The sequence below is a fragment of the Protopterus annectens genome, chromosome 4.part1, assembly GCF_019279795.1.
Source record: "Protopterus annectens isolate FY-2018-M chromosome 4.part1, PAN1.0, whole genome shotgun sequence".
Classification (NCBI taxonomy): Eukaryota; Metazoa; Chordata; order Ceratodontiformes; family Protopteridae; genus Protopterus; species Protopterus annectens.
This window is the reverse complement of record NC_056734.1, coordinates 275,574,904-275,602,174: the sequence shown is the minus strand read 5'-3', so window position 1 is coordinate 275,602,174 and position 27,271 is coordinate 275,574,904. Positions and strand designations below refer to the sequence as shown.

Here is a 27,271-nt window from a genome sequence, read left to right as displayed (position 1 = left end):
CAGTCATTACATTTGGGTAGATTCTCAAAGCTATGGTTGGGAGGATGGATTTATACAGCATTAAGACCAGCTATAAGGCCCTGCAGGACAGCAGTGGTAAAGCCAGCTCTGGATTTAGAGAAGAAAGGAAAATGGTAATGTTTGATGAACGTATGAACGAAGCTCCAGGTAGCAGCTTTTAGAATGTCTCTGGTAGGAACACCTTTGAGAAAGGCTGTAGAAGTAGATGCAGCCCTGGTGGAATGAGATCTGATCCCCTGGGGGATAGTTTTACCGTGGTGCATATAGCAGAAATGAATACAATGACTTATCCATTTGGAAATAGTCTGCTTTGAAATAGCCTTTCCCTCTGTCCCTGCAGTAAATGCCACCAGTAGTTCAGATATTCTTAGAGATTTTGTCCTGTTTAAGTAAAATCTAAGTTGTCTGTGTACATCCAATGAATCCAGAATCCGCTCCCCCTTATTCTGTGGATTGGGAAAGTAAGTCGGCAAATGAAAGGTCTGATTAAGAGCCACACTGGATACGACCTTAGGCATGAAGGATGGATTGGTCCTGAGTGAGACCCTGTCCACATGAAAAATAATGAAAGGCTCCCCTGCCATAAGAGCCTGTAATTCGGAAATCCTTCTAGCTGAAATGACTGCTAAAAGGAAAGCTGTTTTCCAGGAGAGAAATTTTAAGTCTGCAGTAGCAGCTGGCTCGAAAGGAGGGAGAGTGAGTTTTTCCAATACAAAATTGAGGTCCCAGGCAGGGGTTGGAACTCTCCTGGGTGGTCTTAAGTTTTTGGCCCCTCTGAGATACTGCTTTAGCAGAGGATGTGAGAAGAGGGGAGGTTCTGTGTTGTATAATGAGCTGAAATGGCTGAGGCATTTATTTTTATGGAAGAAAAGGACAGGCCCTTGTGAAGCATCTCAGTTAAGTATTGCAAAATCTGAGGAATACTGGGCACTGCTGTGCTTATCCCTTGTGATTGATTCCAGGCACAGAATCTTTTCCATTTGTCAGCATAAGGTTTTCTGGTAGTAGGCCTTCTTGCCTCCAAAATGGACATCCATCACAGGTTTGCTGAGGGATGCTAAGGGTGAATTTAGGTGATTAGCCACGCTGCAAGATTCAAAGTTTGGAGCGGAGTGTGTAGAATTTGGTTGTTCTGCTGAGACAGTAAGTAAGGTGTCTGAGGCAGGTGCCACGGTGGAAGGTGCGACACATTGCTTAGGAGTGGGTACCAGTGTTGGCGAGGCCATTTTGGAGCAATCTAAGTCATGTTTGGTTTGTCCTGTTTGACTTTTAGTAGAATTTTGGAGAGCAGGGGCAGAGGGAGAAAGGCATAGACTGATAGGTTTTTCCAGCTGAATGATAGAGCATCCACTTTCCAGGCTTTTTTGTGATGAGTTCTTGAGCAGAATTTGTCCAACTGATTGTTCTGGGGTGAGGCAAAAAGATCTATGTCTGGACTCCCCCATTTGCGTGTCAACATGAAAATCCGTGGTTCCAGATTCCATTCGTGTGGGTCCATGAGATTTTTTCTTAGTTCGTCTGCCAGAGTATTCAGCTTTCCTGGCAGGAATTGAGCTTGTAATTGCATCCGATAGGTCAAGGCCGTGTTCCACAATGCCATGGCTAGTCTGCAAAGGGGGTAGGAGTGTGTACCCCCCTGCTTGTTAATGTACCACATAAGTTTGGTGTTGTCTGCCTTTATCATTAATTGTCCTGGATGAAGGTAGTCCTTGAAGGCTGTCAGTGCATTCTGTATAGCTAGCATATTTTTTTGATTGCTATGAAGGTGCATTTGATTTGGCCTCCATTTGCCCTGAATGCACTTCCCTGCCAGATGAGCCCCCCCCAAGCATAGTCTGATGCGTCTGTAGTTAGGGTTTGGGCGGCAGGGGGTGGAGTGAATGGCAGTCCCTTGTTTTGGTGACAGGCCTCTGCCCACCATAGGAACTCTAGTTGCAGGCAAGGTATGATAGGAATCATTGTTTCCAAGCTGTGACAATGCTGACTGCATAAACTTTTAAGTACCACTGAAGTTTCCTCATATGCAGTCTTGCATATGGAATTAAAAGAATGCAGGAGACCATGAACCCCAAGGCTTGCAGAATTTGTCTTGCAGATAGCAGGGTTTTTGTGGCCACTAACTGGAAGTAAGTTACCAAATGAATTTGCTTTTCTGGCGTAAGGTAAGCCATCTGGGCAGTTGTATTCAAGCTTGCACCCAGGAATGTAATTTTTTGAGAGGGTACCAGTTGTGATTTCTTTTCGTTTATGGTGTACCCCAGACAAGTTAGAACCCCTTCTTACAAATGCCCGATGTTTTAGAAGAATGTCCTTGTTTTCTGCCTGAATTAGACAATCGTCCAGGTATGGATATATTTGAATATTTCTTTGCCTGTAAAATGCAATTACTGGAGCCTGGCACTTTGTGAAGACCCTGGGCGCAGTAGATAAGTCAAAGGGCAGTGCAGAGAACTGGTAAGGCAAGTAGCCTGCTTTGAAGCGGAGGTATCTTCTGCAAGATTCCCTGATTGGGACATGCAGGTAAGCCTCTTTTAAGTCTAGAGTTACCAACCAGGCATCTTTGCCTAGCATAGGAAGTAACTGTTGAAAAGTCAGCATCTTAAATTTTGTAATGTCCAGAAATGTGTTTAGAGTAGATAAGTCCAGAATTGGATGCCATGATTTGTCTTTTCTGGGTACCAGGAAAAGTCTTGAATAGAAACCTTGTCCCTTTTCCTCTTCTGGTACTGGTTGAATAGCCCCCATGTTCATGAGGGACAATACTTGTTTCTGGGCCTCTGCCCACTGATATGGGGGCAGGTCTGGCCATCCGTTTGGGATTGGCAATGTACAGTTGTGTACACTTACCATAAATGTAGATGTTCGAGTGTATTCACTGTTGCAGTCATTACATTTGCGTAATCTGCTGGCAAGTTGCCTTCAGTCGGCCTTGATTAACAAAGTCTTGGGTCCTGCGTCGGTTGCTGTCCCTTCTTCCATGACGTCAGGTCGTCAGGGGTAGAAAACATGCAGCCAACGCCATTACATCAGTTTTTCTTGCCCCAGATGTCAGGTGCCCCCCCAAATGGGGAGCAATATATATATATATATATACATATATATATATATATAAAATTTAAAACACAAAAAATATACCTCCAAACAAAAGCAAATACACCAAAAAGGCTTTTAAGCATATTAAAAGAAAGGAGAGGTATAGCAAGAGAAAAACAGGGGGCTGGACGGTGGGTAACCAGGACTGCAACAGTGAATACACTAGAACATCTACATTTATGGTAAGTGTACACAACTGTACTATGTACATCTACATTTATGGTAAGTGTACACAACTGTACTATGTTCTTCGTGTTTCACTGTTGCAGTCATTACATTTGGATAGATTCCCAAAGCTATGGTTGGGAGGATGGATTTATATAGCATTAGGAGCAGCTATAAGGCCCTGCAGGACAGCAGTGGCAAAGCCAGCTCTGGATTTAGAGAAGAGTGGTAAATGGTAATGTTTGGTGAACGTATGACATGAGCACCAGGTAGCAGCTTCTAGAATGTGTCTGGTAGGAACCCCTCCGAGGAAGGCTGCAGAGGTAGATGCAGCCCTGGTGGAATGAGATATGATCCCCTTGGGGTAGGTTTTCCATGGTGCATATAGCAGAAATGAATACAATGGCTGATCCATTTGGAAATAGTCTGCTTTGAAATAGCTTTTCCCTCTGCCCCTGCAGCAAATGCCACCAACAGTTGCTTAGATTTTCTTAAGAAAGTAGAATCTAAGTTGTCTGTGTACATCCAATGAATGCAGAATCCCCTCACCCTTGTTCTGTGGATTGGGAAAGAAAGTTGGCAGATGAATGGTCTGATTAAGAGCCACACTGGATACCACCTTAGGCATGAAAGATGGATTAGTCCTGAGAGCCACCCTGTCCAGATGAAAAATAATGAAAGGCTCCACTGCCGTAAGTGCCTGTAATTCGGAAATCCTTCTAGCTGAAGTGACTGCTAAAAGGAAAGCTGTTTTCCAGGAGAGAAATTTTAGGTCTTCAGTAGCAGCTGGCTCAAAAGGAGGGAGAGTGAGTTTTTCCAAAACAAACGCAGGAGTTAGTGCTCTCCTGGGAGGTCTTAAATTTTTGGCCCCTCTGAGATACTGCTTTAGCAGAGGATGAGAGAAGAGGGGAGGTTCTGTGTTATAATAAGCTGAAATGGCAGAGGCATGGATTTTTATGGAAGAAAAAGATAGGCCCGTGTGAAGCATCTCAGTTAAGTATTGCAGAATCTGAGGAATATTGGGTATTGCTGTGCTTATTCCTTGTGCTTGGTTCCAGGCACAGAATCTTTTCCATTTGTCAGCATAAGATTTTCTAGTACTAGGCCTTCTAGCCTCCAAAATGACATCCATCACAGGTTTGCTGAGGGGTGCCAAGGGTGAAATTAGTTGATTAGCCACGCTGCAAGATTCAAAGTCTGGAGCTGAGTGTGCAGAATTTGATAGTTTTGCTGAGACAGTAGGTAAGGTGTCTGAGGCAGGTGTCACGGAGGAAGGTGTGACACATTGCGCAGGAGTGGGTACCAGTGTTGGCGAGGCCAGTCTGGAGCAATCAGAATCATTTTTGGTTTGTCTTGTCTGACTTTAAGTAGAAATTTGGAGAGCAGAGGGGGAAAAGCATAGACTGACAGGTTTTTCCAGCTGAAGGACAGAGCATCAACTTTCCAAGCTTTTTTGTGATGAATTCTTGTGCAGAATTTGTCCAACTGATAGTTCTGGGGTGTGGCAAAAAGATCTATATCTGGGCTCCCCCATTTGTGTGTCAACATGTTGAAAACTTGTGGTTCCAGTTTCCATTTGTGTGGGTCCATAAAATTTCTGCTTAGTTCGTCTGCCAGAGTGTTTAGCTGTCCTGGCAGGAATTGAGCTTGTAGTTGTATTTGGTAGGTCAAGGCCGTGTTCTACAATTCCATGGCTAGTCTGCAAGGGGGATAGGAATGTGTACCCCTCTGCTTGTTTATGTACCACATAACTGTGGTGTTGTCTGTCTTTATCATTAGTTGTCCTGGATGAAGGTAGTCCTTGAAGGCTGTCAGTGCATTCTGTACATCTAGCATCTCTTTTTGATTGATATGTAGGTGCATTTGATTTGGGCTCCATTTGCCCTGAATGCACTTTCCTGCCAGATGAGCCCCCCAAGCATAGTTTGATGCGTCTGTAGTTAGGGTTTGGGCGGCAGGGGGTGGAGTGAATAGCAGTCCCTTGTTTTGGTGGCAGGCCTCTGCTCAACATAGGAACTCTAGTTGCAGGCAAGGTAATAACAGGAATCATTGTTTCCAGGCTGTGACAATGTTGACTTCATAAACTTTTTAAGTACCACTGACGTTTCCTCATATGCAGTCTTGCATATGGAATTAGAAGAATGCAGGACGTCATGAACCCCAAGGCCTGCAGAATTTGTCTTGCAGATAGCTGGGGTTTTGTGGCCACCTATTTGAAATAAGTCATCAACTGAATTTGCTTTTCTGGCATAAGGTAAGTCATCTGGGCAGTTGTATTCAAGCTTGCACCCAGGAATGTAATTTTTTGAGAGGGTACCAGTTGTGATTTCTTTTAGTTTATGGTGTACCCTAGACAAGTTGGAACCATTTTTACAAACGCCAGATGTTTTAGAAGAATGTCCTTGTTTTCTGCCTGAATTAGACAATCATCCAGGTATGGATATATTTGAATATTTCTTTGCATGCAAAATGCAAATTACTGGTGCCAGGCACTTTGTGAAGACCCGGGGCGCAGTACATAAGCCAAAGGGCAGTCCAGAGAAAGTACAGTTTTGTACCTACCATAAATGTAGATGTTCGAGTGCTAATACAGCTGCAGTCATAACAGATGGGTTCTCCTGCCGTCAGGCGGGTCCTCGGTCGGCCGAATTCCAAAGTCTAGGTCCGGCGTCGGTTGTCGTCGCTTTTTCCTGACGTCAGTGCGACGGGTATATAAGACACAGCCGCCATTTTCTTCAGTCTTTCTTGCCCCAGATGTCAGGTGCCCCCAGAAGGAAGGCAATATATATATATATATATATATATATATATATATATATATATATATATATATATATATAAAATATATAATCATGCATTGTAATATAATCAAAAACCAGTAGTTGCAAGCAAATACACCATAGAAGGATAACCCAATCAAGTTGTAAGATGAGGAGTTAGCCACTAGGTCTGTACCCAGAGGGGAAGGAGGGAGGAACTGGACTGCAGCTGTATTAGCACTCGAACATCTACATTTATGGTAGGTACAAAACTGTACTATGTTCATCGTGCATACAGCTGCAGTCATAACAGATGGGTAGAATCCCAAAGCTACGCACAGGGTGGTAGGCACTAGGTGGAACTGGGAGGAGCCAGAATGCCCTGCAACACAGCAGTGGCAAAGCCTGCTCTAGTTTTGGAGTATAAAGGTAGGTGGTAGTGTTTAGTGAAGGTATGCACAGAACTCCAAGTGGCTGCCTCTAAAATATCTTTGGTAGGGACTCCTCTGAGGAAGGCTGCAGAGGTAGCTGTGGCCCTTGTGGAGTGGGATCTGATGCCTGCAGGTACAGATTTACCATGAAAGGAGTAACAAAACCGTATGCAGTGGCCTATCCATTTTGAAATTGTCTGTTTGGAAATTGGCTTCCCTTGAGCTCCTACAGCATAGGACACAAAGAGTTGTTCTGATTTCCTGAAAGGCTTTGTTCTGTCCAAATAGTAACGTAGCTGTCTATGGATGTCTAAGGAATGTAGCAGCCTTTCCCCTTTGTTTTGAGGATTGGGGTAAAAGGTAGGTAAGTGAATGGCCTGATTTAAAGCTACCCTGGATACTACCTTAGGCATAAATGACGGGTTGGGTTCGTAGGGAAACCCTGTCCTGATGGAAGATGAGAAAGGGCTGCACAGCCATGAGGGCTTGTAGTTCCGAAACCCTACGAGCTGAGGTAATGGCCAGAAGGAAAGCGGTTTTCCAGGACAAATATTGCAAATCTGTTGAGGCAGCTGGTTCAAAGGGAGGCAATGTTAATTTTTCTAGAATGTAATCAAGATCCCAGGCTGGTATTGGTTGTTTCCTTGGAGGTCTTATATTCTTAGCCCCTCTGAGGAACTGTCTTAAGAGTGGGTGAGAGAATAAGGGTGGATCAGTGTTGTATTCTGCAGAAATGGCTGAGGCATGGATTTTGATGGAGGAAAATGAAAGTCCACTGTACAACAGCTCAGCTAGATACTGTAATATCTGAGGCAAATTCAGTTTTCTAGGATCCTGGCCTTTTTTCTCATTCCAAGCGCAAAACCGTTTCCATTTTGCAGAGTAAGCCTTTCTAGTTGATGGCCTTCTGGCCTCCAAAATGACATCCTGCACCTCCTTGGAGAGTAGGGTCTGTTTTGGTGTTAAGGAATTTTCCATGCAGCCAGGTTGAGTGTTTTCAGCTGACTGTGAAGAGTTTTGTAGCTGTGCTGAGTCAGTAGAAGAGGCATTAGAGGTAGGGTCCAGGGAGGAGAACGTGTTAGGCTCCTCAGGAGTGGGTACCAGTGTTGTCTTGGCCAGTCTGGAGCAATCAGTATCATCTTCGGTCTGTCTGCTCTTGCTTTCAAGAGCACCTTGGGCAGAAGAGGCAAAGGTGGGAAGGCGTAAACTGTCCGTGCTGCCCAACTGAAAGAAAGGGCGTCCACTCTCCAGGCCTTTGGATGGAATGTCCTTGAGCAGAATTTTGTCAATTGATGATTCCTGTGGGAGGCAAAGAGATCTATGTCTGGCCTTCCCCACGCTTGGATTATCTTTGCAAACACTTGAGGATGCAACTTCCATTCGTGCGGGTCTGTCATATTTCTGCTTAGATTGTCTGCCAGCGTGTTTTCCAAACCTGGCAGGTACTCTGCTTGAAGTTCGATTTGCCATTCCAGAGCCAAGTTCCAAAGTGACATGGCCGGCCTGCACAGGGGGTATGAATGCGTTCCTCCTTGTTTGTTTATGTACCACATTACTGTGGTGTCTGTTCTTATCAATAATTGCCCTGGATGCAGGAGGTCCTTGAAAGCTGTAATTGCATTTATCACTGCTAGCATTTCCTTTTGATTGATGTGAAGGTGCTTTTCCTTTTGGGACCATTTGCCCTGAATGCACCTGTCTGTCATGTGTGCCCCCCAGGCGTAGTCTGAGGCGTCTGTTGTGATGACTTGATTTGCTTGAGGCTTGCAGAATGGTAGACCTGTGTTTGTTTGGCATGCTTGGGCCCACCATAGAAATTCCTTTTGCAAACATGGGATTAGTGGTATTATTGTTTCCAAACTGTGGCTGTGTTGAGACCATAGGTTTTTTAGGTACCATTGAAGTTTCCTCATATGCAACTTTGCATATGGGATTAGAAGAATGCAAGATGCCATGAAGCCCAGAGCCTGCAGGATTTTCCTTGCAGTTAGCCTGGTACAATTTGCTAGTATTTTGAAGTACTGAGTTAGTTGCCCCTGTTTTTCTGGCGTAAGATAGGCCATCTGGGTGTTTGTGTCCAAGTTGGCACCCAGGAAAATTATTTTCTGAGATGGTGTTAGCCTGGATTTCTCTTTGTTGACTGTGTATCCCAGAGGATTCAATAACCGTGTTACATAAGCCAGATGTTCCAGAAGTATGTGCTTGCTGTCCGCTTGGATCAGGCAGTCGTCCAAATAAGGGTAAATTTGTATCCCTTGAAGTCTGCAGTAGGCAATTACTGATGTCAGGCATTTCGTGAATACTCTGGGCGCAGTAGATAAGCCAAAGGGCAATGCAGAGAATTGATAGTGGATTGAACCTGCAAGAAATCTGAGGTATCTTCTGCAGCTTTGTCTGATTGGGACATGCAGGTATGCCTCCTTGAGGTCCAATGTTACCAGCCAAGACTCCTTGCCCAGCATGGGAAGAAGCTGCTATAAGGTGAGCATCTTGAATTTTGGTACGAGTAGAAATGTGTTTAGGATGGATAAGTCCAAAATGGGTCTCCAATCGGTTCCCTTCCTTGGTACCAGGAATAGTCTGGAATAAAAACCTTGACCTTGTTCGTGAGTAGGTACCTCCTGAATAGCTTTCATGTCCATGAGCTTTGAAATTTGTTTTTGAGCCTCTGCCCTTTGATTGTGTGGCAGGTTCCGCATGCCTCTCATTTTTGGAAGAGTGTGAAAATGAAATCTGTAGCCTCTGTTTATAATGTCCAGGATCCATTTGTCTGTTGTGATAATATGCCAATTTTTTGAAAATAATGCCAGCTTTCCTCCCAAGGGTGCTGCCAGCTGAGACTTGCTTGGCATGCAAAGGGGAAAGTCATTGGGTTTGTTTCCTGTATTGTTGTGCACTGTCTTCGCCACCTCTTGGTGCTGGAGTTTGCCATTGTCTGCCTCTATATGATCCTTGAGATTGTCCTCTGCCCCTTGTGCGCCTGTATCTACCTCTTTGGGGCTTGTCCGTGGCTGGAAAGGACCAGTTTTTTGAAGGCCAATTTCTGCTAAAACGTGGTGGTTGTACCTGTAGAAAAGCTTTGACAGTTTGCATAGATTTAGCTTTTTCTTCCATTTTCTGTAGTATCTCCTCAGCATTAGTACCAAATAATGCATACTTTTGTAAAAGAGCATCTAGTAGTTTAGCTTTAACATGATCAGACAAGGTTTGTTCCCTAAGCCAGGCATATCTACGAATGACTGATCCTGTAACAGCAGCTCTACTTGAGGCCTCTAGAGCATCATAGCCACATTGTAAGGTGTGCTTACCCACTTGTTCTGCACTATGCATCATATCCTGCAACTCCTTCAAATCTGGTTGTTCAGGTTGTGACATTTTATTCCTTAATTGTGATAACAGAAACTGCTGATATTTAAGCATATGGAACTGACAATTTAAGGCCCTCATGGCTAGGGTGGCCGAGGTATATACCTTTTTCCCCCACCTTTCTAAGGATCTAGACTCTCTTTTGGAAGGTAATGGATTCTTAGCAGTAGAGGCCTTCATTCCCTTGGGGCCTTGAGAAATGGTTTCAGGGTCAGCATTATGGCTTTTGTAAAGAAATTGGTGTGAGTTAGGAACTCTGTAGTACCTATCAGGCTTGACTGGGGCAGGAGGCAGGGAATCCGGATTAAGGCAAGCCTCCGAGTAAACATCATCAAGTATGTCCAAGACAGGAGGAATCGCCAGAGGTCTGTGCTGAGGTAGCAAAAGAAATTCCCTAAGTCTTTTCTTGGAGTCTGAAAAATCTTGGCCTTCCCAATGGAAGTGTTCCCTCAAGGTATACAAGGTTTCCCCGAAAGAAAAATCATCTGGGGGAGATACAGAAGGAATGGTCTGCTCTGCATCAGAATCTTCAAAAGGGGAGTACGAGTGTTCCTCTTCATCAGAATGTTCTGAAATAATGGAGCCCTGGTCAGAAGAGGGAGAATCTTCCTCCACTCTGGGTCTCTTGTCCGGAGGGGTTGGGAACCCCTGATAAGAGTAATTAAATCCTCAGCCATTTTGAGCATCTGCTTTTTAGGCATGGGACCTGGAGATGGGCCCTGTGCAACAGGCCTCTTGGGATGCATGGCTGATTTGGACTTGGAAAAGGAAGATGAGGGTCTGAAGACACCATGGGTGGAAGTGGACCTGTCCACATTAAGAGGCTCAACACTCACAGTGGCTTCGGTAGCTGTAGTCAGGGTATGGGCCGAGGCACCTGCGGTCTCGGTTACAGAAGACACCGCCAGAGAAGTGTCGTCGGTAGTCAGGGGCTGCGTAGGCGCCTCGCTGAGAACCGGACCACGTGTAGTTGGTTTTGGCGTGGTGTCGGTGGAGACCGCGGACCTCGCGTGTCGGTCTTTGTCCTTGCATTTTTTGGACAAAACGGTAGTCGGAGTCTCCGATGACATTTTATAATCAAAAGCTTTACCAAAAAAGTGCTGGGCGAACTCCGCCCGACGCTTAATAGTGCGTTTATTGAAAGTAGCACAAAAGCGACAGCCCGAGACGTCGTGGTCTGGGCCTAAACAAGGTATACAGAGGGAATGGAAATCCTTATGCGGTATTTGCTTCCCACAAGAAATACAATTGTTAACTTTGTCTGACATCAGTCTGAGGCAAGAAAAGTTTCCCCAACGGGGTACTTAGCTTTAAAGAAGACTTTGGTTTCCAAATTTTCGTAATTTCAGGAGCTGGCCGACCGGCACTTGCGAACTGCTTCTGCTTCGGGCACCGCGCGGCAAAAAAGATGGACGAAAATGGCGTCGGCTGTGTCTTATATACCCCTGTCGCACTGACGTCAGGAAAGAAAGCGATGACAACCGACGCCGGCCGACCGAGGACCCGCCTGACGGCAGGAGAACCCATCTGTTATGACTGCAGCTGTATGCACGATGAACATCTGGTAATGCAAGTAGCCTGCTTTGAAGCTGAGGTATTTTCTGCTAGATTCCCTGAATGGGATATGCAGGTAAGCCTCTTTAAGACTAGAGTTACCAACCAGGCATCTTTGCCTAGCATAGGTAGTAACTGTTGAAGAGTCAGCATCTTGAATTTTGGAGTGTCCAGAAATGTGTTTAGAATGGTTAAGTCCAGAATTGGATGCCATGATTTGTCTTTTCTGGGTACCAGGAAAAGTCTTGAATAGAAACCTTGTCCCTTTTCCTTCTCTAGTACTGGTTGAACAGCCCTCATGTTCATGAGGGACAGAACTTGTTTCTGGGCCTCTGCCCACTGATTTGGGGGCAGATATGGCCATCCTTTTGGGTTTCCCAAAGTGTGGAAATGAAATCTGTATCCCTGGGATACTATTTTTAAAACTCATTTGTCCTGGGTAATAAGATGCCAGTTCCGTGCATGAAATGCCAGTTTTCCCCTCAAAGGGGTGGCTAAAAAGTAAGTGCTTGGTGATTGTAGAGGAAAGTCATTGAGACTATTTACCATAGGGATGTGCCTTGTTGCTTCCAGATTTGGAGGTGGAGGCACCCAATTGTTTTGTTCTAAAAGTTCCTTGTGACTGAAACCTGGAGTCTTTGGAATGTCTGGATTTGACTTGAGCGGCTCTCGAAGGGAATGGAAAGGACCAATTCTTAGTAGGCCAGTGCCTACTAAATCTTGAAGGTTGCACTTCTAAGAATTATTTCACAGTTTGCATAGATTTAGCTTTATCTTCCATATTTTTTAACACTTCTTCAGCCTTATTACCAAAGAGACGGTCCTGTTGTAAAGGAGCAGCCAACAATTTTGCTTTAACATGGTCAGGCAGAGTTTGCTCTTTGAGCTAAGCATGCCTTCTTAGTACAGATCCAGTTACAACAGCCCTGCAAGAGGCCTCCAAGGAGTCAAATCCACATTGCAAAGTATGTTTTCCAACTTGTTCAGCTGAATGTAATAAATCCTGCAAATGTTTATTTTCCACACAGTCAGAGATTAACATCATTTTCTGTTTAAATGGTCCCATGACATGCTGTTGATATTTAAGCATATGAAACTGACAGTTTAAAGTCCTGATTTCCAAGGTTGCAGATGTGTAAACCTTCTTACCCCATGTACCCAGTGCCCTGGAATCTCTATCAGAAGGGGTAGGATTTTTAGCAGTAGAGGCCTTAATGCACTTGGGACCCTGAGAAATGGTTTCAGGATCTGCAGTAGGATTTTTGAAAAGGAATTTGTGGGAGTCAGGAACCCTGTAGTATCTGTCTGGCTTACAAGGAGCCGAAGCCAGAGAATCAGGAGCCATACTGGATTCTGAAAAATCATCAACAATGTCTAGAACAGGAGGTATAGCCAAAGGCCTATGCTGAGGAAGTATAAGAAAATCCCTAAGTCTCTCTTTAGATTCAGGTAAATACAGCCAAAGGCCTATGCTGAGGAAGTAGACGATAAAAACCTAAGTCTATTTTTAGATTCAAAGAAATCCTGACTTTCCTAGTGGAAATGTTCCCTTAAGGTATGTAAAGTTTTCCCAAAAGAAAAATCCTCAGGGGGAGAAGCAGAAGGAATGGAATCTTCTGCATCTGAATCCTCATAAGTAGGCATAGACAAATCCTGTTTATTAGAAGAGTCAGAAGAAATAGAATCCTGTTCAGAAGATTCATAATCAATGTCTTGCCTAGGCCTTTTAGAAAGGGGGGGGTTGGCTACCCCTGATCAGAGTAATTAAATCTTCAGCCATTTTGATCATTTGTTTTTTAGGCACAGGGGCCTGCACACGTGGCCCAGGCATCGGTTTTTTAGACATAGATTTGGATTTTGCCCTTAGTTTTGAAGATGGCGTCAGTCTAATATACAAATCTGTAGGCCTGAAAACACCCTCAGAAGCCGGTGCCTGCACAGCGGCTCTGGACCCATCTAAGGTAGTGACATCCACAGGTTCCATAGTCGAAGAAGCATCTCGTGGCATACCGGACTCCGAATGGGTCTCAGTAGAGGCCTGCGAATCAGAAGTGGCGGGTATCAGGGGCTGCGAAAGTGCCTGAGTACGGCGAACTGGCGACTGGCTTAGGAGAAGCGCCGTCATCAGTTTTGGACCTCGACAGCCTGTCTTCTGTCTTTTTCTTTGCGTTTTTTAGGTATTGCGGTAGTCGGATTGATAACTGACGACATTTCTGGATAATTAAAGCATGATCCAAAATATTTAGAAGCAAAAATATACCGACGTTTAATAGTGTGTTGATTAAATTTAGCACAAAACCGACAGCAAGGTATGTTGTGGTCAGGGCCGAGGCAAGGAATACAGTACAAATGAAAACCCTTATGAGGTATTTGCTTACCACATGTAATGCAATTATTAACTTTTACTGACATCGGTAAGGAACAAGAAAAAGTTTTTTAGTTGAAGAATTTGGTTCTGATACTCGAAAATGAAAATTTCAGGAGTCGGCCGACCGGCACTTGCGAACTGTTTCTGCTTTGGGCACCACGCAGCAAGAAAGAATGATGTAATGGCGTTGGCTGCATGTTTTATACCCCTGACGACCTGACGTCATGGAAGAAGGGACAGCAACCGACGCAGGACCCAAGACCTTGATAATCAGGCCGACTGAGGGCAACCTGCCAGCAGATTACCCCAAATGTAATGACTGCAACAGTGAAACACGAAGAACATCTGCAGGTATCTCCTGGAGCGTCTGCCGATTTTTGTGTGATAGTACACATCCTTGAGATCCACTGAGCACATCCAATTGTCTTTGGGCAGAAGTGGCATAATGGACTGAACAGTGACCAACCGGAACTTCGAATTCTTGACTAACAAATTCAGAATGCTGAGGTCCAAATGGGACACAGGTCCCCGGTTTTCTTGGGCACTAAAGAGAAGCAAGAGTAAGTTCCAGACCCTCGTTGTCTTGCTGGGACCTCCTGGATGGCTCTTCTTTGAAGGAGGTCTTGAACTTCTAAGAGAGTTAACTCCCTCTTGCGGGGTGGGACTTCCAGGAGAGACTCCAGTATGAGGGGGCTGAACAAAGGATATGAAGTAACCCCTGGATATGATGCTTAGTACCCACTGATCTGAGGTAACAGCTGCCCAAGCTACTGGGTGTAGGGAGACAGGGTCCCAGACTGCTTTCAGGGTAGGACAGCCTGGAAGCACTTCAGGAGCACTGAGGGGCTTCTCCAAGAAAAGTTCCTGAGAGCCCTGGTCTTGCGGACCTTCTCTGTCTCTAGGGCAGCGTCTGCTATCAAATCCCTTTTCCCGGTGGGAAGAGGAGGATTCCTGGGAATAGTCTTGGAAGAAAGACCAAGACCTGCAAAACCACAGCTTCTTACTACCCCGCTGATTCTTGGAGAAGGATCACTAGGGAGTGGAAAACTTGATTGTGACTGCAGACAGAGTCTTCCCATCCTGCTCGCTATGGGTTAAGGTTTCTTTGAATGAGGGAACAAACAGAGTAGATCTGCCAAAGGGGTTGTTGGTAAAGAACACCTTGAAGTTTTCCGCAAACCTGCAAAGGCGAAGCCAGGCATGACGCCTAATAGCAATGCCTGTACGTGCTGTTTGAGAGGTGCCCTCCGGAGCATTAGAGATCAACCTCATTGAGGTGTTAGCAAGGGACGTAAGAGGAGATAGCTTAGGAGAGACTTCCTTAAGACTCTCCTAAGGCAGCAACCCTGTAAAGGAAGAGGAGAGCTCTGACACAAAATTCTTTTGCAGCTGTGTGAAATGTGTCATGTAATTTGTAGTCCTCATTCTGAACTTAGCCGAGGCATGCATGCGCTTCCCAAAATGGTCAATCGCCCGAGACTGCCTGTTCAGGGGATGAACCATGGAGCTTTGTTCAGCGAGCTCCTTTTTGGTGGCTGTGGCAACCACAATGGCATCAATGGGGACGCCTTTGCTCCAAAAGGTTTTATCTTTAGGGGGACTAAAATTTGTCCGCTTTCTTACGGACAACCTAGTTCGATATGGGCCTTGAGAAAGCTCTTCTTCACCTGATCCATATCAGAAAGGAGCAGACTTCTGGTGGACCAGGAGGATATGGAGGAATGGCCCAACCTAGCTGATGGTCTACAGTCTACTGGCCTACTGTGTCAGGCTCCTTCCATGCTCTGCTGGAAATGAGATGGATAAGCTCATCTGCATGGAGAGAGACCCAGGAGGAAGATGGGCCCGTCCCAAAGGCCTTCAGGAACACAGAATCCTCTGAAGATGGGGGTGGGGAAAGACCAACTGCCTCACTCTAAGGACCTCAAGGATGAAACTAAAGGACACCACTTCTGGGGGCAGCATGGGAGACCAGTCTCCTTCCTCAAAATCCATGTCCTCTGTGATGGACTCTTGAGGGGAATCCAAGTGCCTCGTCTTGCATGTCCTCTTCTGGGGAGGTTCCTCCACAGTGGGCTCAGGGGAGGACTCAGAAGAAGGAGGGACCCTGATAGGGGTAATGCTTTTCTGAAGGTGCTCGCAGGAGGGCTGACCCTAGACAGATGATGAGGTGTCGCCACTCAAACTAAAAACTACAGTTGTGTACACTTACCATAAGTGTAGATCTTCGAGTGTATTCACTGTTGTAGTCATTACATTTGGATTATCTGCTTGCAGGTAGCCCTCAGCCGGCCTGATTATCAAAGTCTTGGGTCCTGCATCGGTTGTGGTCTCTTATTCCATGATGTCAGGTAGTCAGGGGTATAAAGCATGCAGCCAACGCCATTACATCAGTTTTTCTTGCCACAGACGTCAGGTGCCCCCATAATGAGAAGCAATTATATACAAGGTTACACCTCCAACAAAAAGTGAATACACCAGAAAGCTGAAATGCAGTAAACAAGAAGAGAGGTATAGCCAATAGAAGTCAGGGGGCTGGAGGGAGGGTAGCCAGGACTGCAACAATGAATACACTTGAACATCTACATTTATGGTAAGTGTACACAACTGTACTATGTTCTTCGTGTTTCACTGTTGCAGTCATTACATTTAGGTAGATTCCCAAAGCTAAGGAAGGGAGGAGGCAATTACAGAGCATTAGGATCAGCTATTAGGCCCTGCAAGACTGCAGTGGCAAAACCAGCTCTGGATTTACAAAAAATAAGCAAGTGGTAATGCTTGGTGAAGGTATGAACGGAACTCCATGTAGCAGCTTCTAGGATGTCCCTGGTAGGAGCACCTCTGCGAAAGGCTGTTGAAGTAGATGCAGCCCTGGTGGAATGTGATCTTATCCCTTGTGGGGGAGATTTTCCATGGTGCTTATAGCAGAAATGAATGCAATGGCCTATCCACTTAGAAACGGTTTGCTTTGAAATGGCCTTCCCCTCTCCCCTGCAGCAAAGACAACTAGCAGCTGTTAAGTTTTCCTGAGAGGCTTAGTCCTGTCCAAATAAAATCTAAGTTGTCTGTGCACGTCCAAAGAGTGCAGTATTCATTCTCCTTTGTTCTGTGGATTAGAAAAGAAGGTTGGCAAATGAATGGACTGATTAAGGGCCACACTGGATACCACCTTGTGGCATAAAGGAAAGATTGGTCCTGAGGGACACCCTGTCTGCATGGAAGATGATGAAGGGCTCCACTGACATGAGGGCCTGTAATTCAGACACTCTTCTTGCTGGAGTAATGGCTAGAAGAAAGGCTGTTTTCCAAGAAAGGAATTTCAACTCTGCAGTTGCAGCTGGCTCAAAAGGAGGTAGAATGAGCTTTTCCCATACAAAGTTAAGGTCCCAGGCTGGCGTAGGGGCTCTCCTGGGTGGTCTAAAAGTTTTGGCCCCTCTGAGGAATTGCTTTAGCAGGGGGTGAGAGAAGAGGAGTGGCTCAGTATTATAATGTGCTGAAATGGCTGAGGCATGAATTTTAATACAAGAGAAGTTAAGGCCCTTATGAAGCATCTCTGTTAAGTATTAAAGAATATGCGGTAAGCTGGGCACTGTTATGCCCATCCCCTGAGTTTGGCTCCAGGAACAGTATCTTTTCCACTTTTCAGCATAGGATTTTTTAGTACTAGGCTTCATTGCCTCCAGAATGACACCCAGCACTTGCTTACTGAGGGATGGTATTGGAGAGCTCAGGTAATTAGTTAGGCTGCAAGGTTCAGGGTTTGAAGCTGGGGGTGCAGAATCTGGCCCTCCTGCTGCGACAGCAGGGAAGGGGTCTGAGGCAGGTGCTATAGTTCCAGCAGTGACACACTGTGCAAGAGGGGGGTACCAGTGTTGACATGGCCAGTCTGGTGCAATGAGTATTTTCCTTGGTTTGTCCTGTTTGATCTTTAGTAGAACTTTCAAGAGGAGAGGCAGAGGAGGAAAGGCATAAACTGAGAGGCTTTCCCAGGTGAAGGACAGGGCATCCACTTTCCAAGCTCGTCTGTGGGGAGTCCTTGTGCAGAATTTGTCCAATTGGTAGTTCTGTGGGGAGGCAAACAGGTCTATCTTTGGGCTCCCCCATTTGTTTCTCAACATGTTGAATATCTTTGGTTTCAGTTTCCACTCATGCGGGTCCATGAGATTTCTGCTTAGGTCGCCTGCCAGTGAATTTAGCTTGCCTGGCATGAAATGAGCTTGTAGGTGCACTTGGTAGCTCAAGGCTGTGTTCCACACAGCCATGGCTAGTCTGCAGAGAGGGTATGAGTGGGTTCCCCCCTGCTTGTTTATGTACCACGTAACAGTGATGTTGTCTGCCTAACCAATAATTGTCCTGGAAGAATGTGGTCCTTGAAGGCTGTCAGAGAATTTTGTGCAGCTAACATTTCTTTTTGATTGATAAGAAGGTGTATTTGACTTGGGTTTCATTTGCCCTGAATGCACTGCCCTTCCAAGTGAGCCCCCCATGCATAGTCTGATGTGTCTGTTGCTAGGGTTTGGGCAGCAGAGGGTAGAGTGAATGGCAGTCCCTTGTTGTGGTAGCAGGCCTCTGCCCACCAAAGGAACTCGTGTCTTTATACAAGAAATGATATGAATCATTCATTCCAGGTTCTGAGAACGTTGACATTATAGGCTTTTTAGATACCACTGTAGTTTCCTCATATGCAGTCTTGCATATGGAATTAGTATGATGCAAGAGGCCATGAACCCCAAGGCTTGCAGTATTTTCCTTGCAGACAGCTAGGTCTTTGTGGCCAGTAGTTTGAAGTAGACTGTCAAATAAACGTGTTTCTCTGGCGTGAGGTAGGTCATCTGGGAAGTGGTGTTCAAGCTTGCTCCCAGGAATACAATTTGTTGGCAGGATACTAGATGCGATTTCTTTTCGTTTATGGTGTACCCCAGTGAGGTTAGCAGTCTCTTTACAAATGCCAGATGATTTAATAGTATGTCCTGGCTTTCTGCCTGAATTCAATCGTCCAGGTATGGGTATATTTGAATATTTCTTTGCCTGCAGAATGCAATGACTGGAGTTAGGCATTTTGTGAATACCCTGCGCGCAGTAGATAAGCCAAAGGGCAGTGCAGAAAACTGATAGTGCATGTAGCCTCCTCTGAAGCATAGGTATATTCCTGCAAGATTCCCTTATTGGGAATTGCAGGTAAGCTTCCTTTAAGTCCTATGTTGCCAACCAGGCATTTTTGCCTAGCATGGGAAGCAACTGATGAAAAGTTAGCATTCTGAATTTTGGGATTACCAAAAAGGTGTTTAGGCTAGACAGGTCCAGGACAGGACACCAGGAGCTGTCTTTTTCTGGGTACCAGGAAAAGTCTGGAGTAAAAACCTTGTCCATTCTTCTGCTGGGACAGGTTGAATAGCCCTGATACGAGAGAACCTGCTGTTGAGCCTCTGCCCACTGATTTGGGGGTAGGTCTGGCCAACTGTTTGGGGTTGGTAAGGTGTGGAAGTGGAATCTTTATCCTTGGGAAACTATATTTAAAAACCATTTGTCTTGGGTAATGAGTTCCCAGTTTTTTGCATGCAGGGCGATCTTTCCCCCTAAAGGAGCAGTCAGTTGAGCAGGGCTTGGAAGGTTAAGTCATTGTGACAGTTTACCATGGAGGATGCCTTACTACTTCCAGCTTTGGAAGTGGGAGCCTCTCACTGCTTAGGCCTGTGAGTACCTTGAGACTGTAGCCTAGGTGGTCTGCTGTTCCTGGGTTTGGACTGAGAAGGCCTGGAAGAGACAGGAAAGGACCAATTCTTAGAAGGCCAATGCCTGCTAAATCTGGGAGGCTGTACTTGCAGGAAATCTTTAACAGTTTGCATAGATTTAGCTTTTTCCTCCATCTTTTTAAGTAGTTATTCTGCTTTGTTGCCAAACAGGAGGTCTTGGTTTAAGGGAGCATCCAGTAATTTAGCTTTAACATGATCTGGCAAAGTTTGCTCCTTAAGCCAAGCATGCCTTCTAAGAACAAACCCAGTGACAGCAGCCCTACAAGATTCCTCTGAGTCAAAACAACATTGCCAAGTATGTTTACCAATTTGTTCAGCAGAATGCATTAAATCCTATAATTCTTTATTTTCAGCACAGTCAGGAATCAACATAATTTTCTGTTTAAGTAATCCAATAATATGCTGCTAATACTTATGAAACTGGCAGTTTAAGGCCCTAATGGCCAAAGTAGCAGAAGTGTATACCTTCTTACCCCATCTATCCAGGGCCCTGGAATCTCTATCAGAGGGGGGTAGGGTTTTTGGCAGTAGTAGCCTTAATGCCTTTGGGGACATGTGAAATGGTCTCTGGGTCCGCAGTAGGATTCTTAAAGAGGAACTTGTGAGAGTCAGGTACTCTGTAATAGCTGTCAGGTTTCCTGGGAGCCGGAGGAGAAGTGTCTGGGGCCAGGCTAGATTCCAAGAAGGCATCATCTACAATGTCCAGTACAGAAGGGATAGCTAAAGGCCTGTGTTGAGGTAGGAGTAAGAATTTCCTAAGCCTCTTTTTGGAGTCAGAATAATCCTGGCTTTCCCAGCGGACATGCTCCCTAAGAGAGTGCAAAGTTTCACCAAAAGAGAAATCTTCTGGAGGGGAAGCAGAGGGAATGGAGTCCTCTGCATCAGAATCCTCACAGGTAGATAAGGGCAAATCCTGGCCATCAGAAGAAACAGAAATTTCAGAATCCTGATCAGAAGAATCAGAAGGAAAATCAGTTCTAGGTCTCTTAGAGGGAGAAGGCTGGCTTCTCTTAATTAGAGTAAGAAGGTCTTCAGCCATTCTTATCATTTGTTTTTTAGGCATATGGGCCTGGCCATGCGGTTTGGATGTTGGTTTTCTAAGTGTGAATCGAGTTTTAGGCCTTGAAGAAGAAGATGGCGTCGGTTTGATATGCAAGTCAGTAGGCCTGACTACACCCTCAGAAGCCAGTGCCTGCACAGCTGCTCTGGACCCATCCAAGGTAGACACATCTGCAGGTTCCATAGTCAAAGAAGTATCTCGTGGCATACCGGACTCCAAATGGGTCCCAGTAGAGGCCTTCGAATCTGAAGTAGTGGATAATAGGGGCTGCGAAAGCGCCTCACTGAGTACTGGCGAACTGGCGACTAGCTTAACGGAAGCGTAGTCGGCAGCTTTGGACCTATGCGGTCTGTCTCTGTCTTTATCTTTACGTTTTTTGGGAATGTCAGTAGTCGGATGGCTTACCAAAGCCATTTCTGGATAATTAAACCGAGTACCGAAATAGTTTGATGTGAAAATGAACTGACAAATAGTTTGAAGACTGAATAAGGCACAAAACCGACAGCAAGGGACGTCGTGGTCTGGGCCTAAGCAAGGAATGCAGTACGAATGAAAATCTTTATGAGGTATTTCCACAAGTAATACAATTGTTAACTTTTACTGACATTGGTTTAGAGCAAGAAAAAGGACCCCCAACGGGGAACTTAGCTTTTTTGAAGACTTCAGTTCTGAAACTTGAAAATGAACATTTCAGGAGTCGGCCAACCGGCACTTGCGAACTGCTTCTGCTTCGGGCACTGCACGTTAAGAAAGACTGATGTAATGGCATTGGCTGCATGCTTTACACCCCCTGACTACCTGACATCATGGAAGAAGAGACAGCAACCGATGCAGGACCCAAGACTTTGATAAATCAGGCTGGCTGAGGGCTACCTGCAAGCAGATAACCCAAATGTAATGACTGCAACAGTGAAACACGAAGAACATCAGGGCAGTGGGGGATCCAGAGCTGAGGTAGAGGCAGCCGACCATCTGGAGATGGTCCTATCGCACGGAAAGCCGACAGGCTGGAAGAAACCCACCACGTCCCCACTGGGTACAGCCGAATGGGTCAGAAGGGGGGAACCCAATGGAGCACTGACGTCCCTGAATAATGGCCCGAGCTGTCTAAAGCGGATGCCCCCAAGGGGAGGGAATGGGTCCAAGCACTCTGGACCAGACCCCCACCTCGGAGACCCCCGTGAACCTCACAAGGCTGAGGGACAGTCAGCTCTTAGGGCAATGGAGCAGTGCCAGCCAGGGACCTATACAGTGTGGGAAAGGGAGCAATACCCAGCACTGTTGGCCTCTCCCTGAGGATGCTCTGGTCCTTGGCTACCGAATCCATACAAGTCGGTCGGGGAGAGAGGAGCTCTGTGAATGGTGAAGAGCCCCTGGCCAAATGGCTAGGGGATGGCAACAAGCCCAGTTCGATTTGGGCCTTGAGAAAAATCCTCATCATCCAATCCATATCAGAAGGGAGCAGACATCTGGTTGACCAAGACAATGTGGAGGAATGGCCCAATCTAGCTGATGGCCTACAGTCTCTAGAGGAGGACCTGCTGGTCTGCCTCGGATACGACTTCCTAACAGTGGCCAGGGAGTCTTCAATGATGATAGAATCCGACAAGGCAGTTGGATCTGAAGGCTTAGCTGGATCTGAGGACTGTAAAGGACCTGTAGTCAGATCGGAGGGATGGGTCAGATCCGAGCCTCTGGGGACTCGGATCAGACAGGGGTAGCTGAGGTTTTCAAAGCTGAAGACCCCAGAGCCAAAGCCCCAGAGGCTGGATTCAGAGCTGGGGAACTACGATTAGAGAGCCTCAGCTTCTTACCGGGACAATCCCAAGAGGTAGAAGACTTCCACCTGGAATCTGATGCAGGCTTGGAGGGGGAACCCGAAAACAGAGGACCACCTTTCACAAGCCCCTTGAGCAAGAGTTTGCTTCTAAGCTCTAGGAGAGTCCTGGGATTGAAATCCAGCACAGATTTGACATTCAATTTCCAGATGGGCTCTCCTAGGCAGTAGACACACTCCTCGTGCATGTCCGCAGAAACCAACTTCCAACCACACGAGGAGCAGCGCCTGAACCCGGAGGGCTTGTCAGACATACCCAACACAGACACCGACCCCCCCCCCCACCACACACATCTACTCATACGAAACAAAGAGGGGTGGGAAAGAGGTGGAAAAGGAGAGAAAGGTGATGTCGGGTAAGACTAATGAACCATGCTAACAGCTACTGGGAGGGGAGGAAACTAACCACAAGACAAAGGAAAGCAAGAAAGATTAAAAGGAAGCGAGAGAACCCCCAAAAAACTAAACTAAGACACTTACCTAACTCTAAGAGCATTGAGTGGCAGGGAGCACATCTACTCGGAATCGCAGCAAACGTGATCTGGGGGTTGTGGGTATCAGGGGATTTTGGGAAGGGAGGAGCTTGAGATAAGGAGGTGTCTCTTGCAGTGCTGGCTCAGATCCGATGTTGGATCCTACACCCATCTGTGGTCAATAATGACATGGATAGCACCAGATCTTTAGCTTAATGAGTTAGTGGAGGATGGGGCAGACACAGAAAAGCATGTATATGATAAGCAGAATATAAAAGCACTGAAGCACAAACTGAAGCAGAGACAATTCTCTCAGTACCGTACTTCTACTACAGTTTAAGGCACCAGACTATGCAGAAATGTACCAGTAAGACTCTTTGTGGAAAAAATGCAGTAATAAATGATCAAGACACAAATCTGGTAGTAGGAGTATGCAGTTCTACCACAGCTGTGAATTAAACTACAAGACTTAGGCCCAGCAGGGTTTAAACTGAATCATAGCTTTTACAACTAATTCTACTAGAGGAAATAGAAGTGCAGAATAACTAAGGTCCATGAACAAGCTAAAAAATGCAATCAGGTGGAACAGAGCAGAAAAGTACAAAGTAGCATCACCATACAAGTCAATATAAATGGATTGAAATATGTAAGCAGAATTTAAATATTTAAAATCATTTGATTCTCTTTCCTTTTTTGAAAGGCTAGTTACTTACAGTTCCGCACTTCTCCACATCTTGGATAAAAGACACTGGGTTGCAGTAGCTCTGTGCTGGAAACAGGAGCTAGCTACAGAGCTATCCAATCAAATAAAAGCAATACTGGAGCTCTTTTAGAAAACTTTAGAAACTTTTGCTTCTCACCTGGAAGATTCAACAGCATCATCCACTCAAAGGACACTTTTATAATCGTTACTCAACTTTGTTCCACACATTTATTCGGCAGATAATGCTTGTTAGCTTTGACTGATGTTGTCACAATTTCTGCTGCTATTTAACTAATATTAAACTGCACCAATTACTGCAGTTTTCTGTCTTTCATCTGAGAATGTAGCAGTATATTCTATACATAAGACAGTTTGGCTAAAAAGAATAACTATACAGTTGTTCCTGCAGTTACTGGTTGCATCAGGTTTGTTAAATTTTGACTGTTGTTGCTATGTTTCTTACTAATACTTAACTAAACCTGGACGTCACTAAATTCATACATCTAATGCTAGATTATCAGCCTGCTGGAACTTGAACATACTGGGCTATTTTTTATGCTGGTCTTCATCTGAACAGTTTTTCCCTTTTGCCATCAGTGCTTGTTCTGTTTCTGGCTAGAGTTTATAAAGAAAACTGCACTTCACTACTGACCGAGTTGAAGGGGGGGGGTCCACTGGACTTCGGCTTTTGCTGCTTTGCCAGAGATTTTTGGTACTTCTGGAGGAAGGTTTACCATTTTATTGCGGTGCCTGACTATTTACTTTCCAAGTTATGTGGAAGTACCCAGTTACTGATTAAACTCCATTTTTTTTTTTTTTAAGCTGTTTGAAATGGGAGTGAGGGTGGGGGACAGACTGTGAAAATTGTGTTATCTTTTTATTTAACTATTGAGTTATGACATCAATGTTTAATTGATTATTATTGGACCTAGGAGCTATTTTATTAGCTGTAAGGATCTCCTTTTATAAACAAATATTTTCTTTACTATACGTTAATTTTATATTTTTATTTTATTATACTTTGGTACACTTTAGATTCCCTATTTTTAATGTGTTCTTGTTTTTATCCAATCCAAACAGAGAGTTCAGCCCGTGGTAGTCCATTCTCCCCTTAAGGAGCTGGCCCTGTCAGTCTGTCTGCTCCTTCCTGCTAAAGTCACATCACCTTACAGTGATCTGGGGATATAGTAATTGGGAAAGTGGACTTCTAGCTCCCAAGACAGTCAGGGTATGGAGTTTTCTGGTCAATTGCAGGGGGCTGACAGGTGTACAAGATTGAAACCTCACCAAAACTTGGGGAAAGGAGGGTTCGTATCTGCTTAATGAACCTACAGTAGCAACAACTACCTTCTCTGGCAAAATGGGTTGAATGCCCTAATCCTAAGACTCTCTCTCTGGTTGCGCTTTAGAATAGGAAAACAGTGTGAAACTAACAGTTAGATTTCTGAACTGCTGTTGCTATTTGATATACATTTTTAGTTGTGACTTGGCTGGATGTTAGCTGGTTGCAGCCACTACCCCTCTGAGGTTGTTCATTATTCTCTGACTTACAAAGATCTCACTGGTGGTGTATAAAACTGAACATTTGCTTTTGTTTTTCTCTTCATTGCATATGCCTCCTTAACTTGTGGCGTTAGTTTCAATTAACTGGTACTGAGTATTTTTGGAGAAACTGACAGTTATTTACAAAAAAGCACTTATATTTGCTATGGTACTTGGTGTGGTCGCATTACCTTCAGTTGGACTGTTTTTGCTAGGTACTCATAATGCACGTCTAAGCTATGCCACTATGGAAATAGACTACGACTTGAAATGGATAATCTAACACCTCCACCAGGCATGCCTTGAAAGAACTGTTACTGTCTGTAAATGTGTAGTGAATATTCAAATAAAGGACTAACCTCTAAACTTTGGGACTGGCTCCTTGTTTTTCCATCTCTCAGATTTTCTTCCAATCAGCTCACCTGAACCATCCCTACCATTGACTGCAACTGCCTTTAAATAACTGATCTGCTGAATATAATGTATTAGAATGAGTGTGATCTGTTGAATGTAATGTATAGAAGAACACCTGTACTCAGTTAAACAGGTGGATGGACAACTTCAACAAGATGTCTTTATTCCTTCCAGAGGGAAGGCAACAGAGAGAAAGCCTCCTAGATCTACTAGCTAAAGTGTTTTTTTATCTGGACTTATCTTTTTTACTATTATTTTACTCAATCAGTATTCAAAATCTTGTTTTTCAAAGCTGCCATGTTATGGGAACTTTGTCTTAGTCTGCTTTTGTAGACTGTGAAATGCCCTCTAAAATTCCTCCTATTTCAGCAAATCAACACTGATAAAAAAAAAAAAAAAAAAAAAAAAAAAAAAGGTTAAAAAATACCTGCATTTCTTGGGTACTGCTGCCCTGAGGCAGTGCAGCTGGGTGCTCCCTCTACCACAGATGTGCACCAGATTGTTCTCAAGTAACTTAAATCTAGTCAACATCTTGAGGTTAAAAGCAGGATGACAGATCACATTTTTGCTACCTAGGCAGGCGATGCACAATTAATCTTATCTGTCACCAAACAAACTCAAAGAATACTTCCATGTCCAGGAAGTAACACTCTACTGGCAGCAAAGCAGATCTACTTCACCCTTTATTACTGTTCTTAGAATCTACAGTGGCCGATTTCTGAACATCAGCATGTTATGATCATAGCTCATTATCTCTGCAGTTGTTTTTAAATATAATTTTCATCTTTCTAATACAATCAGCAGGTTCCTTCAACCCTACACTTGTATGAACTGCTGTAAACTTAACTGATTCTAGGAAGGGTAGGGCCAGGGCCACTTTTCCACATTCAGTAACAAGGACCAATACACTGTTCAAGAAGCAGAGATAAGCAGGGTGGATGTAAGCAAGAAAGACTTAAATTAACCTAGAGTAATCCACTTCCTAGGTGTTCCAAACTACATCAGTCCTTAAAACAAAAGGACGTGAACATGCATGCCTAGGACACTGTGATGCTTTCCACCTCACAATCTTTGTTTGAGTCAAATAATCTGAACCATCTTCCTATCCAAAAAGATGGCTATATATATCTCTTTTTTTACCAGTTTGATAACAAGTATAACTTAACTTTTTTCACACAGTCCAAACCTACCATTTTAACTTGTAAAACTAGTAATCCATCAAAAGTGCCTATGAATTTCCAACAAACATTTCCAAAAAAAAAAAAACCTTCTGCAGACACAAACACCAACATAACTTTCGTACTACACTCAGTAAACAAAGACAGAATCTCAGTCTATGAAGCAAAGTGCTGAGATCCTTACCGTATGTCCCTGGAATGTCTTAACAGGCCGGTCTTGTCCTAATTTACAGACGTGAATACACATATCTGTACTGCACGAGGCAAATGTGTTATTGCTCTGCCAGTCAACATCTAGTGCGGGTGCTACAACAGAAAAAAATAAATTGAATAACTATATCATAAACTTGTAACTTAAGAAAAAAGGCATGCTTCTAAATTACCTTATTGCTACTTATAAAAATCCATATAAATATATATATATATATATATATATTCATATACATGTACGTATGTGTGTATATATATATATATATATATATATATATATATATATATACACATACACACCCACATACTTCCACACATTTACACATGTATACATATATATATAT

General features: G+C 44.5%; 1 protein-coding gene across 2 annotated transcripts in view; it reads right to left on the bottom strand.

Moving 5' to 3' along the window:
* The window catches only part of TBL1XR1 (TBL1X receptor 1), a 3,130,276-nt gene that overhangs the window by 441,817 nt on the left and 2,661,188 nt on the right, over positions 1-27,271 (bottom strand). For both annotated transcript variants that reach the window (XM_044070133.1, XM_044070134.1), the window contains one exon: positions 26,902-27,023. In XM_044070133.1, coding sequence (XP_043926068.1) covers positions 26,902-27,023 — 122 coding nt within the window. The remainder of the gene's footprint in view (positions 1-26,901; positions 27,024-27,271) is intronic.